We start from the raw sequence: 19571 nt of genomic DNA, 5'->3' as shown, positions 1-19571 counted from the left end.
GTACTGTATGTAAGAGGGACAAGCATTCCGCCATTTAGGTAAATAGTTTTATAACATATGGAACGGTACGATCTTAGTAAAAACCTGAAATATTTCACGAAACATTCGCAAAAAGAAAAAAGGCACTCTGAGGAGACATCACTCTGTTACCGTACAACATAGCGTCTAGCGTTGGTAATCGCCTACACTCCACGGGGAACAGAATCAAGAAAGATTCTTCATTGTGCTGCGTCCAGCTAAAACCACTCGTTGATAATTACATCCCGTATAGCTACCACACTGTAGGGATGACGACTACTACGTTCCACCCAGTGTTCCAAACAGTACCAGACATTTTCCATGCATTTTCTATGGGACGATTTTGTGGACCTGTCAAGACGTGATACGGTGCCTGAGTGTTCGTCAGAATTGCATGCTTGCAACTCTGTGAAATGACTGTTCTCATTTCGGAAGAAGAGAGTATCCACAGCGTATGTCACCTGCAGCATGGGCTACACCCTGCAGACACTGTTGATTAAAAGACTCAATGGGCCATTGGTACATTCGACAAATTAATAGCATAATATAGACTCGTCAGACCACTTTACACGCTTCTAGCCAGTTACTGTCCAGTTGCTGTATTGTTTAGCTCTACAGTGACACAGGTGTCCAGTGCCAGAAAAAGGGCCCTGATTTCCGGGCACTGACCGTTAGAAGTCAATCAATGTTTCTGAAACTGTAATCGTATGTTTGTCTGTTCATATACATCACATCAATAGATTTCCGTCCACTCTTATGATTCCTTCGTGGCGCGTCCTTCTTCTTCTTTCGTCTTCTTATTGCAACATTCATCTATAGTTCACATATAACGTTTATAAGTCGTACCTCATCTAAGGGAGCTAAGCATCAAAATAATATATTCTTTTCTTCTCTATGAGCTGACTGTGATGGCTGTCAGAAGGCCGCTGCAGTAGGGGATGTCGCGGTATCTCCAGGGGACTTCTGGCTGTTTAGATCAGATCAGTTTCCCAGAAAAATTATTTACAAAATAATTGATGCCCTGAGCGTCCAGTAAGAAATTTTCACAGTTTACTTGCAAAGCAGCAGTCAGGCCCAATAACTCACCCTTCATCCAGTTCGCTGTTGACGCTGGACGCGTACACCCGGAGAATTATAGGTAGGTCGACGTCCGGCATTGACTCAATGATGTCCACAGTCTCCTCCTCAGACCCTACGTTCAGCGCCACGACTGTCGTGGCAGCGCCGTTCTGTGACCTGCAACGGGAGACAGATGTTTGGATCCTGATGTCACATATCTTACCATAGACTTCACCCATGGGAGAAAGAACGGATACAGAATTTAGCATGAATAATTCTGATGTATTTAGTTTTACTTACAGGTTTGTAAAACTACCTGCATACAGATGTGTTTATGAAAATCGGAAAATATTCAAGGTATCATCAGCTCTGAATGAAATTCCAATATTAAATGAACTAGACTAGTATAAATGTATACAGTTACATCGGTAACTGGTTTGGAGATCCATTTGTCTGCTATATGTATTTGTCCTTCGAAATTGGACGTAATATGGACTCTATCTGTGATCAGTACTTCACTCTTCTAGTGAAAGAGCTACACCTGACTGAACATACTGTACATCTAGAGCGAAATTGAGACAGTATGTTTACAATATTTAAGTGTACCAGCTGCATTGTCATCTCAGTAACAACACATGTGCACTTGTTCGTCACACAGAAAGGAAATATGTCTCAAAATGTGCTAGGCAATACCGGGAATTTGCAGTAAGTATGTGTTATCTACTCATAGGTCCTTAGGAAACAATATTTATTTCCAGAATGAGGTTTTCACTCTGCAGTGGAGTGTGCGCTGATATGAAACTTCCTGGCTGATCAAAACTGTGTGCCAGACCGAGACTCGAACTCGGCACCTTTGCCTTCGGTCCGGAGTTCGATTCTCGGTTCAGCACACAGTTTTGATCAGCCAGGAAGTTTCAACAAAATGGCTCTGAGCACTATGCGACTTGAGGTCATCAGTCGCCTAGAACTTAGAACTAATTAAACCTAACTAACCTAAGGACATCACATACATCCATGCCCGAGGCAGGATTCGAACCTGCTACCGTAGCGGTCGCTCGGCTCCAGACTGTAGCGCCTAGAGCCGCACGGCCACTCCGACCGGCAATTTCAACATTTATTTCAGTTACTGAAGAGATAATCCAAACCCTTTGGCTTTATTCTGGTGTGAGAGATTTCACAGTATCCAACAGGAACACGTGTTCGAGTATTCCAATATGTTGTGCTCGATATCTAGTCCACTGGGAGAGAAGACGTTAATTTCGGTGACGCATGTTTCACAAGAATGCTACAGCTGGCTTGAAACATCTTTCGAGGCTGAAATTGCTACGCGTGGCTGCCCTGAGATTCCCTCGTTTGGCCTATTTGGTCTGCCTTTATCAAATTCCTGCGACCAAATCAGGCCTGTTGTCGTGATATTGGACTCATTCCGTCAACTTTCGTTGGTGGCAATGAACTGCTTCAGGCTCGTTTTCCTTAAGAGCAAAGGCCTTATTACACTTTGCAGTTCAACAGCCGACAATTTATCCATCAACGCATATCTCTTAAAATTTAAAATGTATTCCAATGGGGTATCTATACATCAACAAGAGCATTTGTAACCTTATTTACTGAACAAATCTCACATTTGCGATTTCATAGTATTATAATTGCACTAGTAGCAGTAGTAATAAAAATATTTGAAATGTAGTGTCGTTATTATTTAACTTGAAGTGACATAGAAATACAGGTTGACTCAAAAATAAAGAACACATTTCAGTTTTTTATAAGAAACTATAAGAGGTGGAAATGCATTAAGCATGTCACTGAACAGAGGGTTCAAAGTTTTGACGCAGTTGCGCTGTTGTTTGTATGTACAACTTGGCTACTGCACCAGAAGAGAAATCATTTTGTTTTCGAAATTGCGTGCAGTCAGTCCACTGTCGAGTGTAACGTGCAGTCCGTCGTCGGTTCAGCAAGAAGCCACCTCTGCACAGGCAGATTTATGACTGGCGTACAGACTTCAAGGAAGCTGGTGGCGCATGCAAAGTGAAGAGCATTGGTCGCCCACGCACGTCTGATGAAAATCTCGAGCGTATCCGAGATGCTTTCAAGTGCAGCCCTCGGAAATCCATAAGATGGGCAGGCCAGGAACTTCAACTTACTCAAACAACGGTGTGGCGTCTTCTGAAACGACGCCTGCATATTAAGCATTATAAGATGGAGTCACTGCAAAACTTTGTCCCGACAACCATAACACAAAGTACGAATTTTGCATTTCAGTTCTCCACGATAAGGCAGTGGACACTTTTTCTGAACGACTCATCTATCCGGATGAAGCGATGTTTCATCTATGCCGTAAAGTAAACAACCCAAATGTAAAAACTTGGGGCTCACAAAATTCTGGGGGCGTCGTCGAACATGAAAAGAGATTTAGCGAAAGCGTATGTCTTTTGTGCCGTTCCTGTTTACAAAATTAATGGACCTACCGTTTTTCCCGGGGAAACTGCGATAGCGATGTTACCTCGGCATCTTGCAGAATTAGTTGCTTCGTCAGTTTCACCAAGATTCTAATGGTTCAAATGGCTCTAAGCACTATTGGACTTAATATCTGAGGTCATCAGTCCCCTAGACATAAAATCACTTAAACGTAACTAACCTAAGGACATCACACACATCCATGTCCGAGGTAAGATTCGAACCTGCGACCGTAGCAGCAGCGCCTAGAACCGCTCGGCCACAGCGGAAGATTCTAATAATTTCATTTTCATGCTTGACGGCACCCTGCCTCACTTTCACTTTTAGGTGCGGCGTTATCTTGGAAGATGTGGAAAAGATCTTGTTCATCCCTTTGACCTCCTTGGTCACCAGACGTCACACCCTGTGGGTTTTTTATTCTGTGAGAGTGCATAAAGTTCAGAGTCTTTATCCCAGCTATGGCACCTACTCAACAAGACCTCAGAAATCGAGTTCTTGAAGCTATCGATTCAATAAGCAGGGATCTGCTGATTCGTGCGTGGAATGAAATAGTCTTCCGTTTCGGTGTTTCTCGGCCAACGCACGGTGCTCATGTTGAGTGTGTCAAAATTTCTATGTGAACATAAATCTTTGAACATTTCTCTGTTCAATGTCAGCTTCTCTGTAATAAACAACTGAACCCTGCAAGAAAATTATCACATAAGAAAACCAAAGAAGAAAAAATAACTCTGTTGAAAGATCAAGTACATGTACGAAACAGCTCATTGTTTACACTAATAGATAAAATAATAGAGTAACGCTACAACAAAGGACTATTATGAAAATAATGATAACAACAATTATAACAATACGTGCCAACGCTTTTCCTCTCACTTATCCATGAACCTCTCCACAAAACATCTAAACCAAAACTCAAGTCAAATGAAAAAAAAAAAAACATGTATGTATAGTCTCTCTCTCTCTCTCTCTCTTTCTCTCTCTCTCTCTCTCCCTCCCTTTCTCTTTGTCTTTCTCTTTCTCTCTCTCTCTCTCTCTCTCTCTCTCGCACACACACACACACACACACACACACACACACACACACATATATATATATATATATATATATATATATATATATATATATATATATATATATATATAACAGAAATTAATAGACGTTAGTTTTCAGAATGTGCTTCGTTAGGTTGGCAACATGTATATGTACGGAAGAGATACACAGTGTACGCAAAGTAGTTATGTCTATTGTAGTGTTACATCTAAATTAGTCACAGGTGACTGAAAGTGAATCAAAACAACAAGTGCAAGCAAAGTTAAAGGTGGGAAAAAAATGTTCGAAACACAGTGCGACCAACTTGTGACCAGATGAGAGGAAATACCGATGCCAATTGAAAGCAGGAAGAGCCGTAAATAATCACTTATTTACATAACAAGCGAGAGGTGAACTGTTTTGTAATCTAGGAATAATACATGTCAAAACGAAAATGTATCATAACTGTATCATTATAGACCTCACTGATGATACCTTAAACTGAAAAAGGCGAAACATGTCTGGGAAAATAAAGTAAAGTGCAGCAAGAGAAGGTGTTTTTATTTACAAAGCAAATGTAACTCAAAACTGATCTTCCTTTTTGAGTCAGCCTGTATTATCATAGTCAGAAACTACTGCCTACTGTAAAATCCCAAATAATATTATCATACAAAGCAAAATATAAATAAATGAAATTAGTTTTCACCAGGAAGTGGTAATGGTAATGTATACCACTCATGAAAAAGCCTTGTTAAGCAATTTCAATGCAAACTACAGATGGAAAAACAAATCGACACAGTAGGTAGGACCGTGCTAGTGAAACCTACTGCCCCCCTGGGCTCACGTACCTGCTGAAGAGGAAGATGCTGCCACTGCTGGCAACGGAGACATTTCTGTTGTGGATGGACTCGTCGCCACGCCGTAGCTGCGCCAGCAGGCGGTACGTCTTGAGGTGGCTGCGGCCAGCCGCGGATTCCTGCTGCGCGGCGTTCAGAGTCACGTAGTTGGGGTTGACGGGCAGCCACGTCTCGTCCGCCGTGCTGAAGCCTGCACACACGCGCCCTCCGTAAGACACCGCAGTCTCGCACTTAAGCACACGCATTGACGTCTCTACCAGCAAAATCAGTGGCGCCATCTGCAGATTTTGTTTACGTCAAATCATGACTGTAATATACACTGATCGTCATAAAAGAGCAGCGCCCGGAAGGACCCGACCCGACTGATCCATTGCGAACTGGGTGGGTATGTTGCACACAATCAGCTACGTCAATGATTACTTTTGCACAGTCAGACGCGCACGGGGGTAGCATGGGTGAGGCCGTTACTCCACACTCGTCTGTTAGCGTCGGAGGGCCCCAACCGGCCTATTTGGCTAGTATGACAACGAGTAACACCACCTTCATGTGCACTGGAGCCAGACGACACGTTCAATAGCGAGTTTATCAGATTCAAGAGAGGCCATACCGCGGGACTGAGGGTGGCTGGGTGATCCTACCGTCGTACAACGCACCACACTGCTCCTACGGACACCACCGTTGCCCGTGTTTGATGGCAATGGGTACAGGAACGCACGCGTTCATCACATATAGGACCTGCACGTTCTCACACACCTCAAAGAGAGAGCACCGAATGATTATCCGCCACACGCGAGCAGACCCGAAGGCAACGATAGGGGCGATTCAATGAGCTGTCCTGCCTTCTATGCAACACTCTGTAAATGCTGGTACCATTGGCAAGTAGCTGTATGTTGCACGGCTCGCAGCACGTCGACTGTTACACCCCCCCCCCCCCCCCCCCCACCTATTCAAACTCCCACAGCGTCACACCATTCTCCGGCAACGACAGGCATGGGTCACCTTTAGTGACGACTACCACTTCTGCCTTGGAGACGACGGCCACTGGATCCATGTCTGGAGGCGCGATGGAGAGCGCCACCAAGAGCGGCTCGTGGTCTCCCACCTCACATCTTGCCTGCCTGGTGAGATAGTGTGGGAAACGATATACTGTAGTGCCAGTTCAATCTTAGTGTTCCTAACGGGCTCCGTGATCGCCGCACAGTATGTGGATGAGGTCCTGCAACTGGTGTGTCAGCCGTTCGTAAACGCCCACGCCCATGCCCCATTTCAACGGGACAACGCTCGTCCTCACACCGCTGCAATCTCCCGAGCGAGCATTGCAGCTGAGGATAGTCTGCCATGGCCACCCTTGTCGCCCGATGTTTCACTAATCGAGAATGTATGACGAGCCATCAGGACTTCATCTCCACCCACCAATCTGCGGAAACTATACCCTACGGCGCAATAAGCATGGGATGGAGTGTAACAGGACTACTTCGGTGTCAAGTACCGCAAAACTACATCCTAGACCTGTACAACTCCACGCCGCGATGTCTGGATACTTGTAGTGTCTGTGTATCGCAATATATTTTGGTCCTTAAAATTTGAAAACGTAATCATTTCATATATGTTGTACCATCTACCTCCATGCCAACAATGATCGCAATCCGTTTTGTTCTTCTGGGTGCAGCTCATCTTATGACGATCAGTCTATTATATTTCTTGAGGGGCTACACAAGGAAGATCAACTTTAAAGCCATATTATTCAACGGGCAGGGAAAGAAAGATAGGGTGGAAGATTTGATACTGAAAGAGGAATTTGATAGGGCACTGAAAGATCTAAGTCGCAGGGAACGGGTAGAAATAGACGACATTCCCATTCTCCTTGGGAGAGCCAGCCACGAGGAAACTATTCCACCTGGTGTTCATGGTGTATGACGCAGGCCAAGTGCTGACAGGTGAGAATATTACTAAACTAACAGTTTAATCAGTAACAGTTGCAAAACACAGACACAAATTATTTACCGAAGAATGAAAAAACTGGTAGAAGACGATCTAGGGATAAGAGAGTTTGGGTTACAGAGAAATGTGGGAACACTCTAGGTAATACTGAATCTACGAACTCTGTTAGAAGATAGATTTAGGAAAAGTAAACCTACGTTTCAAGCATTTGTAGACTTCAAGAAAGCCTTTGACAACCTTGATTGGAAAACACTCCTTGAAATTCTGAAGGTAACGGGGATTAAACAAAGGGAGCGAAACATTATTTACAGCTTGTACAGAAACCAGTCGACAGTTATACCTTCTCTTCGTGAGACAAAAGTGATTATTTACACGAAGAAAACTATTACTTACAAATAAGTGGCTTAGAAGCTTCTCGGGACCAACAGTGCCATGCAACCCTCTCCCACAAACCACTTTAACCAAACTGGTTGCATAACATTCGTACCTGCATTCTCAGAGTCATCCCACTGGAATGGCGTCCTCTCTGGGTCCCTGGAATTTCCCAGTGTGACGTTATCCGCGCAGCCCTGTGGGTCCTGAGCCACCTCGCACGTCATGTTGTAGTTGTCCTCCATGCCGATTTCTTCTCCGTTGTAGGTGACGGCGGTTCCCGGCAGCAGCGTCACCAGCATGTTCATCCCATCCACCAGCTCTGGGCTGTAGCGGTTGGCCACGCGGTGCTGGTCGTGGTTGCCAAGCTGAGACCAAACACAGTGAATTAATAGCCTCTTTACCCCCAAAAATGCGCTACTAATGTATATATAGCACTTAATACAGGGATTAACATAACTAAAAGTGAAAACAAACATGATAAAGATGCAAAGCGGATCAAGAAAACATAGGTCTGAAAACGACCAGTTTATGCGATAATTGTGAATGTATGGTTATGGGCTGCCGCTAGCTTCAGTGCAAAATATTGTCGTTGTTACTACATGCAGTCATCAGCCATTACATTATAACCACCGACCTCTTAACGATATAAACCCGTCCAGGCTATAGCAGGATCACCTGGCGAGGAATGACTGCTCCCATGGTGTGTGTAATATCGGTGCGCGTGCGGCCCTTATGTAGAATGGGGAAGGCGCGCGATCTATCCATGTTTGACCGAAGAAAAACTTTGATGGCCTGGAGGATCGGCACGAGCATTTCGGGAATTGCACAACTTGTCGGGCGTTCTAGGAGTGCTGTGGTGGGTGTCTCCAACAGGTGGCGGAACCAAGGTGAAACCACGTCCACACGTCGTGGGGTTGGGCGGCCACCCCTAATTACAAATGTCGCACGTCGTAGACTGGGCAGACTGGTGAAACAACGCAGGAGGTGAACTATGGTGGAACTAATATCATACTTGAAGCAGGGTAGAGTACAAGCGTGTGTGAACACACAGTGCACCCAACAGTTCTACCAACGTGCCTCTGCAGCCGACGACACATACATGTGCCAATGGTAACACCATGACAACGGCAACTACGACTGAACTGGGCATGTGACCACTGGAACTAGACGTTGAGGCTGTGGCAGAGCGTTGCATGGTCTCATGAATCTTCATAGCTTCTTCATCATTCCAATGGAAGGACCCAAAACCGTCGTCTTCCAGGCGAACAGCTTCCTGACACTGAGAAAAGCTGGCGGCGGTTCCATTATGCTCTGGGGAACATTCACGTGGGTATCGACGCGTCCAGTGGGCCTCGTGCAGGGCGCCCTGACGGCCAACGAGTATCGTATACTGGTTGCAGACAGCGTACAACCCTTCATAACAACCATGTTTCCTGACGACAGTGAAATTTTTCAACAAGATGCGCCATGTCACAAGGCAAGGGGAGTGATAGAATGGTTCAAGGAAGTTTTGATTTATGTGCTGCGCCCCCCCCCCCTCCCCCCGCCCCCAAGTCGCCAGACATGAACCCGATCGAACACATCTAGTATGTGTGTCGTCAGAGCTCATCGCCCCCCTCCTCGGAATATACGGGAATTAGGTGACTTCTGTGTGCAGATGTGGTGCAACTTCCTCCAGTGACCTACCAAGGCCTCAGTGCTTCCATGCCACACACCTCCATGCCCTATGCAGGATTCGAACCTGCGACGGCAGCAGCAGCGCGGTTCCAGACTGAAGCCCCTAGAACCGCTCGGCCACAACGTTCGACCACATCAAACTGCAAGATATAACTTGCTATATTTTGTGAATTGAGAGTCAGTTGCTACAATGGACTCGATCAATTCGGCCGTTTTGCACCCACATCGTATTATTTATCTCGCTTGCTGTGGAGTCACACACGTCTAGCCAGTTTCTCACCAATGCTACTTAATAAGAACTATTTGTTGATGACGTTTGGCATATTAATGACTGATAATCAAGGAGTGATACAGATTGCATTTCTTGCCACTTTGTGAGGTAGGACAAGGCCTTCCAGGTTTCGACACAACTTCGTACCGACTATTATTAGGGTGAAAACTTAAGGAAATTGCTTTTCCTGTCTTCTAGCGGTTTGCTTCACAAGTATTCTCGACACAGGGGTGGCGAACATTTCGGAGGAGAGAGCGTGCATATATGCTAAGATGGAACAGAATTTAAACTATGATGAGGTATTTACCTATTACAAAGGCAGTTTCTGACTGCTGTCCTCATTTTTACAAGTAAAGTATCGGCAGTTAAAAAATGGACAGAGAATATTCTTTGTATGTGGGTCCGTGACTTGCGACTGGCTTGGCTTGAAAAAAGAAATTCTCTACCAGCATCAAGTCCTCTTGAGGTCGATACACTATAGACGCCATGTTGACCTCACGTCACGCTACAGCCCATAAGGCATTCTCCCATGTAATATGAACGATGCTCTTCTCACTAGACGTCAATGGAAAGGGTCGTCGAAAGCACGTCACATAAAGAATTCCCCACAAGAATGAGCGAAACGTTGGGGAAATAGTAGAGTTGCGTGTCAGTGCTGCAAAATCCTTTGTCACGATCTGATGCTAACTTGTTGTTCAAGCTATAATTACTTATGTCGGTGTATTTTATGCTTCCGTGAGTTAACGTCCTGTATGTTACAGGTACTCACTCATGATAGATTGCTGGTGTTGCATCTTTTCTACGACCGTTTCGCAGGTGAAACGGCCGCCATTTCTGGATGAGACATATTATTTCGATCTTATAACACTTAGTAAGAAAAGGAGGTTACACTTGCCCTATTTACAGAGTAAGAATACATTGTATATAGGGATTATCGTGCAGTTTTTAGTGTCTTTCGAGATGGGCGTCATCCGAAAGATTACTTCAGTTTACACACTCCGTCGAACGTTGTATAAACCATACGTGCCGCTTGCTTCAGGGGCTTTGATTTCCACGGAGAGTGGAGCATATTTGTAGGAGGAGCGCCACTGAAATAGCAGCGACTACTGCACAGTATATTTTCACTTCGTAATTTATTGTCACGTATACAAAAGAGTTATACGTCCATTACTGAATCTGTTCCATGAAGATCGTCATTCTGTGGCGGAATAATTATAGTTCCTTTAAAAGACAAAATAAACGATTAAAAGACAAAATAAACTATTGACTGTATATAGGTGATTAATTAAATTACAGAAACGCATTTCGTTTTTTAATGAGCCCCTGGTCACTATTTATTTAGTTGCGGCTGTTGGTCTGGGGTAAACTGCGGGCCTGGATTGCGAATGGTATCGAGACCGAATCCCGATAGAACCACGGAATTTTCAAGCTGCCTATGACCTAGCCCTCATCTCTCAGTGATGTGAAGATTTACCAAGAACGGTCCAACGTTAAACTGTACTCACAAGTTCCCAAGCATGATTACTGAGATAAGATTGCGTTTCGCACGAAGCCAGTGTGGCAGCCAACTGAAATCTTGCACCAGGCTGTTGCCCACATAATGTTATTTTATTAACCGCGTAGGTGAAATGATGTTTAACAACTCATCAACCTTTTGAGATGAAAAAGTTAGGCGACTGGTGTAAATCTCATCAGACTCCATATAAAATACTTAATATACGAAAATACCCGACGTTTCTCCACGTTGTGCCGGATTTCCTCAGGGCAGTAAAGTAAATCAAAGTGAAATTTAGTGCATGAATTAAAATACAGTAGAAGAAATAAGAACTTTTAAGAGATAAGAGGTTATAAGATGAACAATTCAATATGAGTAATGGAATGTAGCAGAATTAAATCAGGGAATTAGTTTAGGAAACCAGATACTATAAGTAGTAGATAAGTTTCCCTATTTGGGGGTGGAAGAAACATTAACGATAGCCGAAGTAAGTAGGATATAAACTGCAGACTTGCAATAGCAATAAAAAGAAATTTGTTAACATCTAATATAAATTTAAGTGTTAGGAAGGACTTTCTTAAGATAACTGTCTGGTGTGTTGGCTTGTGTGGAAGTAAAACGTGAACACTAAACAGTTGAGACCAGAAGAGTATAAAAGCTTTTGAAAAATGGTGCTACAGCTGAACGTTGAAGATTAAGTTGGTTGAAGGGATAAATCGTGAAAAAGGGCTTATTAAGATGGAGGAGGAAAGAAATTTATGGCACAGGTTGACTGAAAGTAGGGATGCCTTTACAGGACGTATCCTGAGGCTTTAAGGAAAGGACAGTTTGGTGCTAGACGGAACTGTGTGTGTGGTTCAAATGGTTCAGATGGCTCTGTGCACTATGGGACTTAACATCTGAGGTCATCAGTCCCCTAGAACTTAGAACTATGTAAACCTAACCAACCTAAGGACATCACACACATCCATGCCCTAGGCAGGATTCGAACCTGCGACCGTAGCAGGACTAAAGCGCCTATAACCGCTAGGTCACCGCGGCCGGTACCTGTATGTGTGGTAGGGGCAGAATACTACTACTACTACTAATAATAATGATGATAATAATAATAATAATAAAGGGTAACAACAACAGAGAGTTTGGAAGAAGCGTTGAAGTAAGTGAACTCACCACCCAGTTGGACCAGATACCACGTTCATTGACAATATCGTTCCATTCACTGACGACGCGGACGAACTCCTCTGCCGTGGAGCGACCGTTGAGGTCGGTGAATAGCAGGAAGTTGAAGGATAAGTGCGCACCGGGGTTGGTGGCGTTACCATAGTAACCCAGCACCTCATCCAGAGTTCCTCCCGCCTCCGTCACCATCACCCTGGCACAGCCATTGGAAACACACGTCAAATATCAGCACGAGTAGCAGAGCTACTGCTGTGGCAGTTTTTGTATGCCCACGTCATACCAGCTCGCTGCCATGCTGTTCAGAAAGTTATGAACATCTTCTTTCACCTCGTCGTCGGAACTGAATCGCTGGCACCACAATTAACGCTGACAGGTACTGTGAGAGACTGAAAAACGGGTAATTCAGAACCGGTGAAGAGGAATTTTGAGCAAGGGCGTACACATTCTCCATGACAACGCTAGACAACACATCGTTCGGCAAACCGCTGCTCTCCTGCAACAGTTTCAGTGGAACATAATCACCCACCCACCCTACAGTCCTTCCTTGGCGCCCAGTGACTATCACCTGTTCCCTAGGTTAAAAGAACGTTTGGCCGGAAAGCGATTCAGCTCCGACGACGAGGTGAAAGAAGAGGTTCATAACTTTCTGAACAGCATGGCGGCGAGCTGGTATGACACGGTCATACAAAAACTGCCACAGCGTCTACAAAAATGCATCGACAGCAGTGGTGATTATGTCGAAAAATAGCTAAATGTTCAAGCTGTAAACTGATGTGAACCATTGTAGAAATAAACAGGTCTATGTACTTATAAAAAAAGTAGAACACCTTACTTTTGGAATTAAATGTTTCTTGCGCTATAAGCAGTGAGAAAATTTACGGTCCTTCCTTTTTTTTTCTAAGTCAACTATAACTGGCATATCGTACCTGTACATGTTTCAGCATTATCTAATGTCTGAGTTACAATAATACACTCCTGGAAATGGAAAAAAGAACACATTGACACCGGTGTGTCAGACCCACCATACTTGCTCCGGACACTGCGAGAGGGCTGTACAAGCAATGATCACACGCACGGCACAGCGGACACACCAGGAACCGCGGTGTTGGCCGTCGAATGGCGCTAGCTGCGCAGCATTTGTGCACCGCCGCCGTCAGTATCAGCCAGTTTGCCGTGGCATACGGAGCTCCATCGCAGTCTTTAACACTGGTAGCATGCCGCGACAGCGTGGACGTGAACCGTATGTGCAGTTGACGGACTTTGAGCGAGGGCGTATAGTGGGCATGCGGGAGGCCGGGTGGACGTACCGCCGAATTGCTCAACACGTGGGGCGTGAGGTCTCCACAGTACATCGATGTTGTCGCCAGTGGTCGGCGGAAGGTGCACGTGCCCGTCGACCTGGGACCGGACCGCAGCGACGCACGGATGCACGCCAAGACCGTAGGATCCTACGCAGTGCCGTAGGGGACCGCACCGCCACTTTCCAGCAAATTAGGGACACTGTTGCTCCTGGGGTATCGGCGAGGACCATTCGCAACCGTCTCCATGAAGCTGGGCTACGGTCCCGCACACCGTTAGGCCGTCTTCCGCTCACGCCCCAACATCGTGCAGCCCGCCTCCAGTGGTGTCGCGACAGGCGTGAATGGAGGGACGAATGGAGACGTGTCGTCTTCAGAGATGAGAGTCGCTTCTGCCTTGGTGCCAATGATGGTCGTATGCGTGTTTGGCGCCGTGCAGGTGAGCGCCACAATCAGGACTGCATACGACCGAGGCACACAGGGCCAACACCCGGCATCATGGTGTGGGGAGCGATCTCCTACACTGGCCGTACACCACTGGTGATCGTCGAGGGGACACTGAATAGTGCACGGTACATCCAAACCGTCATCGAACCCATCGTTCTACCATTCCTAGACCGGCAAGGGAACTTGCTGTTCCAACAGGACAATGCACGTCCGCATGTATCCCGTGCCACCCAACGTGCTCTAGAAGGTGTAAGTCAACTACCCTGGCCAGCAAGATCTCCGGATCTGTCCCCCATTGAGCATGTTTGGGACTGGATGAAGCGTCGTCTCACGAGGTCTGCACGTCCAGCACGAACGCTGGTCCAACTGAGGCGCCAGGTGGAAATGGCATGGCAAGCCGTTCCACAGGACTACATCCAGCATCTCTACGATCGTCTCCACGGGAGAAGAGCAGCCTGCATTGCTGCGAAAGGTGGATATACACTGTACTAGTGCCGACATTGTGCATGCTCTGTTGCCTGTGTCTATGTGCCTGTGGTTCTGTCAGTGTGATCATGTGATGTATCTGACCCCAGGAATGTGTCAATAAAGTTTCCCCTTCCTGGGACAATGAATTCACGGTGTTCTTATTTCAATTTCCAGGAGTGTATATGGACAGAGAATTTATTTTCCAGCAAGATGGCGCGCCAGCACATTATCATCGTGAAGCTGTCGCGTATCTCTGTAGGAATGAGCCGTCTTGGACTGCACATGATGGTACTATATCCTGGTCACCACTATCACCGTGATTACCCCAAACAGTATTCTGTGCATGGTGTTACATTAAAGACAGAGAGAGTGTTCCTCCGCTTCCGGGAAACGTCGACGAGATGCGACAACAGATAACACAAGCAGTTGCCACCGTATATCAAGACTTGCTTCAAAGTATTTAGCAGGAAACTGATTACAGATGCGACATTTGTCGTGTTACAATAGGTGGCCACACTGAACATTTCTAAATAAAACTTGAAGATATACTGGATTCAGTGCTGTATCAGACATCTCCGTAAATTATTCATTTTTGTATAACTGACTTATTAACTTTATAATATTACTTGAAAATAAAGCTCTTCGGTTGCACAGGTAAAAAATTTTCAACTTTACCTAGTTTTCAACTGCTCTAAGGCAGCCTTCATCAGAAGTAAAAAAAATTTACATTACCTAGAGTAAATAGTTCTGAAATGGTTTAGAGAAACAGTGCTCACGTTAAAGATAAAAATATATTCGTACATTATAAAGTTTTCCTAGTAATGCACAACTTGATTAAGACGCGCCGCTAATGGTCGCGTGTGCGGCCGGCACTGTAAGCAGCAGCAGAGTGACGCCGTCAGTCTGCTTACAGTGCTATCGGCCATGTTCAAAATTGTATGACTTATTAACATCCTACACTTCTGAACATGGTTAGTCTTCAGCAACCGTATATTAGTTTCAGTATAAGATTAAATAGACAACCGGATGCACACAACGTTCTGTACTTCAGCGTCTGAGGAGTGCTACATTATACAGTGTGTCGTATCGCACATTTTTGTGATTGCACATTACAGAAATTTTCATTAATAATGAATTATTTACACAGAAACAAAAGTAAGTGAAGTAAAAAAGACAAAAAATCACAATTACCTTATTACTACAAACAGAGCCATCTGAGGTCACGGGTCACTTGCATTATAGCAAAATACAAAAAGACCTGAAAAACCCCTGAAATTTCGCCGGCGCAGTTTAGGTTCATCTGGTAATATAATAAGAACAAAAGGTCTCACTTACCTAGTATCCTATCTGTTCTAATTATAAAGCAAAAAAACATTCTCCACCCCGTCACTGCTCCTGTTGACCTGTGGAACCCCTATTCAGTATTCTACGCACATTGCAGTTTACTACCGCATGTGAGAGAAAACTGAGGCAGCTCATTTTACCATCCCTCTTTCTCCTCCATTTATAGCTGGTGTCGAACTACCCAACTACTTCCTGCGTTCCTATTTTTCTCTCACACATCTCGTCCCACGCGTCGATTTTTGTCACGGTCCACATTCTAAAACAACTTGCCTATAAATTATATTAGTTATTCCACTTTTCACAAATCAATGTATTCAATATTTTTCGCTGTTGATGTCACAAAAATTTTGTTTTTGTTATTGTTCGCTGCGTTTCGTCGTAGCGGACGCCGCATGACATCCCTTGCAGTTCGTTGTCGATCCTTTCACCCGTTTTTTTTAATTTTTTTTATTCACAAAGAGCAGCCAGCTCTCTTGACCGAACACGCAGACCAACCGTGCCGGCGCCATCTCGCCATCTGAGCTACCCAAGCACGATTCACGGCCCATCCTCACAGCTTACTTCCGCCGGTAGAGCACTTGCCCGCGGAACGCAAAACGTACCGAATTCGAGTCTCGGTCCGGTACACAGTTTTAATCTGCCAGGAAGTTTCATATCAGTACACACTCCGCTGCAGAGCGGAAATTTCATTCTGTAGACATCCCCCAGGCTGTGGCTAAGCCATGTCTCCACAATATCCTTTCTTCCAGTAGTGCTAGTCCTGCAAGGTTCGCAGAAGAGTTTCTGTGAAGTTTGGAAGGTAGAAGTTGAGGTACTGGCAGGAGTAAAGCTGTGAGGACTGGTCGTGCGTCGTGCTTGGGTAGCTCAGATGGTAGAGCACTTGTCCGTGGAAGGCACAGCTCCTGAGTTCGAGTCTCGGTCCGACACACAATTTTAATGTGCCAGGAAGTTTAATTTCTGAGTATTAGATTCCGTACCAAGTAAATAATATATTGCAATACGTAATGAATTTAATGGTAAGATATCAAGGTAAGATACAAGAGACAGACTTATGATCATTACCAGGAAAATGAATAACTGATAAAACGACTGGATTATCATACTTGTGACTATTTCTTACTGAAACGAATTGTCTCCTGTTCGCCACACAAAATTACAACTACCATGTGATTGCATATGACATAAAATTTAAGTTTGGCAAATAAGGGAGATGCTTCCTGTTTCCTAAAACTGTACGCATCAGTGCTAATACCTTTACATGCTGGTCTCCAAGTTGTTACTTACTTTTCTTCGTACTCGTCCAGCACTGTGCGGAATTCCTCGACCACCGCGTATGTTTCCGGTTGATGCACCATGGGGTTAGGCTCACCGTTTTTAATATTTGGGAAACCTTCCGCTTCCACAAGGCAGATAACGGCATCCATACGAAAGCCATCCACTCCTTTATCCAACCAGAACCTCAAAACATTCTGCAAAGGAAGTACCTTTAAATGTTTTCCGACGAAAGGAGATAACAGGTAACAGTTCTTACCATTTATACTTTTTAGTGGTCTTGTCTAAAGGGCTGACTGAGCACGTCTCTCTAGAAATAAAATTTCTAATTTTATGGACAAAGATGAAGGGAAGAGGGACGAATCGGTCCCACGGCCTTTTTATGTACACTTGCTCCTTCCGGACTCTGGTGAATGAATCCAACTCCACAATGGTTCCTTTTGTTATAAACAGTATGATAAAGACCCAATTTTTGCCATAATTTCTTTATTTATAAACAGAAATAAATTAGTGTATTTGTGCTTGTTAAATTCACTGTCTCAAATACTTACAATTCTCGACAGCATTAATGTTAAGTCACAAGCATAAGCAACTATATTGGTGATAAGTGCAAGACTTAAAATATTTTGGGTTAGATCACAAGTCGGTCCGGCGATCTTTGTTTTGGCATTTATCTCTTTTTTCGTTTCTGGAAATGATTTGTTAATGACAAAAATGAGAAGTTGCTCCATGATATGGTGTAGTTTCTAAAAGAAAAAAAAAAGCGTAAGTGCAAGATGAAAATATTCTGTGTTCGATCCCCAGTCACTCTGGGGATCTTTGTTTGTAATTTATCTCTTGTTTCAGTTCTGAAAATAATTTATTAATGAGAAAATGAGAAGTCGCTCTATTATATGGAGTCGTAATTGATGTGGAAGTCAGTTCTATGTTCAGAAAAAGGCAAAGACAGCCTATCTCCAACTACAGTTTGCCTAGTAAAGTAATGTGGTTTTCAGGCTTCCAATGAAGGAGCTTTACCTTTTTATGTTACATCGAAAATTAGATTTGTATCAGTTGTTTTATACTGTGGAAAACCCAAAAACCTTATTTCATGTATGTAAGTGCAGATTACATACGAGCCATTGCAAGTTTAGTGTCAGTTAAATGTTTCCTTAGAATATAATTAGCCAGAGCCAACACTTTTTTCTTGTTACAAAGAAATATGTGTTTTTCATCATTTTTAATTTATTTTTCCTTATTTTCAGCGTCAAAACTAACAATATTCCAGTGTGTAAATTAAATAGCCATCTTGCGTTTCCATACCATTCTAAGCAGACTCATCCTCACAGAAAACATAACCTGATTACATCATACTATACACAAAACCAGATGTACACGTAATTCATCGTTATGAATTTGACAGTGTTATTCCCATGCATTCAGAACTTAGCAGTAGGTATGAATCAGCTCTGTCTTCTGTTCATTCCTGATCCTCTGATGCACACACAGATACGATAATTTGTGGAGACTGTTGTTTAAGGATGTATGAAAAGCGTCTGTCGAAAACAATGGCTCGCGTCAACCACTTGAACTTCACGCGCTATTTATCTGTCCACCTGCAAGTGAAGTGGCGTTAAACCTCCGCTTCCAGAAAATCTGATCCGTGATGAACGGTAGCTGATACAGTTCGTGATAGGTGACTGCGACTCCTGCCATCAAATTGCTGTCCACGGATATTGATTTTGGCAGTGTGATATTCCCTCGTGGAACACTCTTGAAATAGAACCACTGGGAAACTTAAGTGCCTTCAAAACTCCATGGATAGCAACCGAGGTAAGTGGCGCAGTGGTATGCACACTGGACTCGCATTCAATAGGACGACGTTTCAGATCTGCGTCCAGACACCTTGACAGAATTTCCGCGATTACCCTAAATCCTTCCAGGCAAATTCGGGATTGGTTTCTTTGAAAAGGACATGACCGACTTTCATCCACATCCATTTGTGGTCCACGCTTGTGCTCCATCTGTGATGATCTTCCTGTCGACGGGACGTTAGTAGGATGGCGGAGCCGGTGCGAGTGCAGTTTCGATACCAAATTTATATGCAAATAAATTATTCGAATTAATTATTTGCTCAATAAATTACCCCCATCACCCACCCTTGGATGACGTCTCTGACTTTCCCTAGGCGCCATGTGCGTCTCGACCCTGTGCCTCATCCTTCGCCTCCCCTTCCTCTCCCCCTCAGTCCAACTGTCCTATTGGCGGGAATTTCGAATTTTGGCAGGAATTTCGAATAGAAATTGGCGGGAAATTCAAAATGGCAGGTGCCCTTTCCGGGACTCGAACCTCGTTCCTCCTGATTAGGAAGCCTCCGGGGGGTGCACGCCGCTACACACAGAAACGG

General features: G+C 44.4%; 1 protein-coding gene across 1 annotated transcript in view; it reads right to left on the bottom strand.

Annotated features, from left to right (window-relative positions):
* Window positions 1-19571, bottom strand: part of LOC126230763 (uncharacterized) — a 436134-nt gene that overhangs the window by 10509 nt on the left and 406054 nt on the right. The window contains exons 26-30 of the mRNA XM_049942407.1: window positions 17198-17382; window positions 12348-12549; window positions 7847-8099; window positions 5410-5608; window positions 1105-1254 (exon numbers count right to left, since the gene is read on the bottom strand). Coding sequence (XP_049798364.1) covers window positions 1105-1254; window positions 5410-5608; window positions 7847-8099; window positions 12348-12549; window positions 17198-17382 — 989 coding nt within the window. The remainder of the gene's footprint in view (window positions 1-1104; window positions 1255-5409; window positions 5609-7846; window positions 8100-12347; window positions 12550-17197; window positions 17383-19571) is intronic.

Source organism: Schistocerca nitens, chromosome 1 (assembly GCF_023898315.1).
Source record: "Schistocerca nitens isolate TAMUIC-IGC-003100 chromosome 1, iqSchNite1.1, whole genome shotgun sequence".
In the NCBI taxonomy this organism is placed as follows: Eukaryota; Metazoa; Arthropoda; class Insecta; order Orthoptera; family Acrididae; genus Schistocerca; species Schistocerca nitens.
This window is presented reverse-complemented; position numbering and strand designations above follow the sequence as displayed.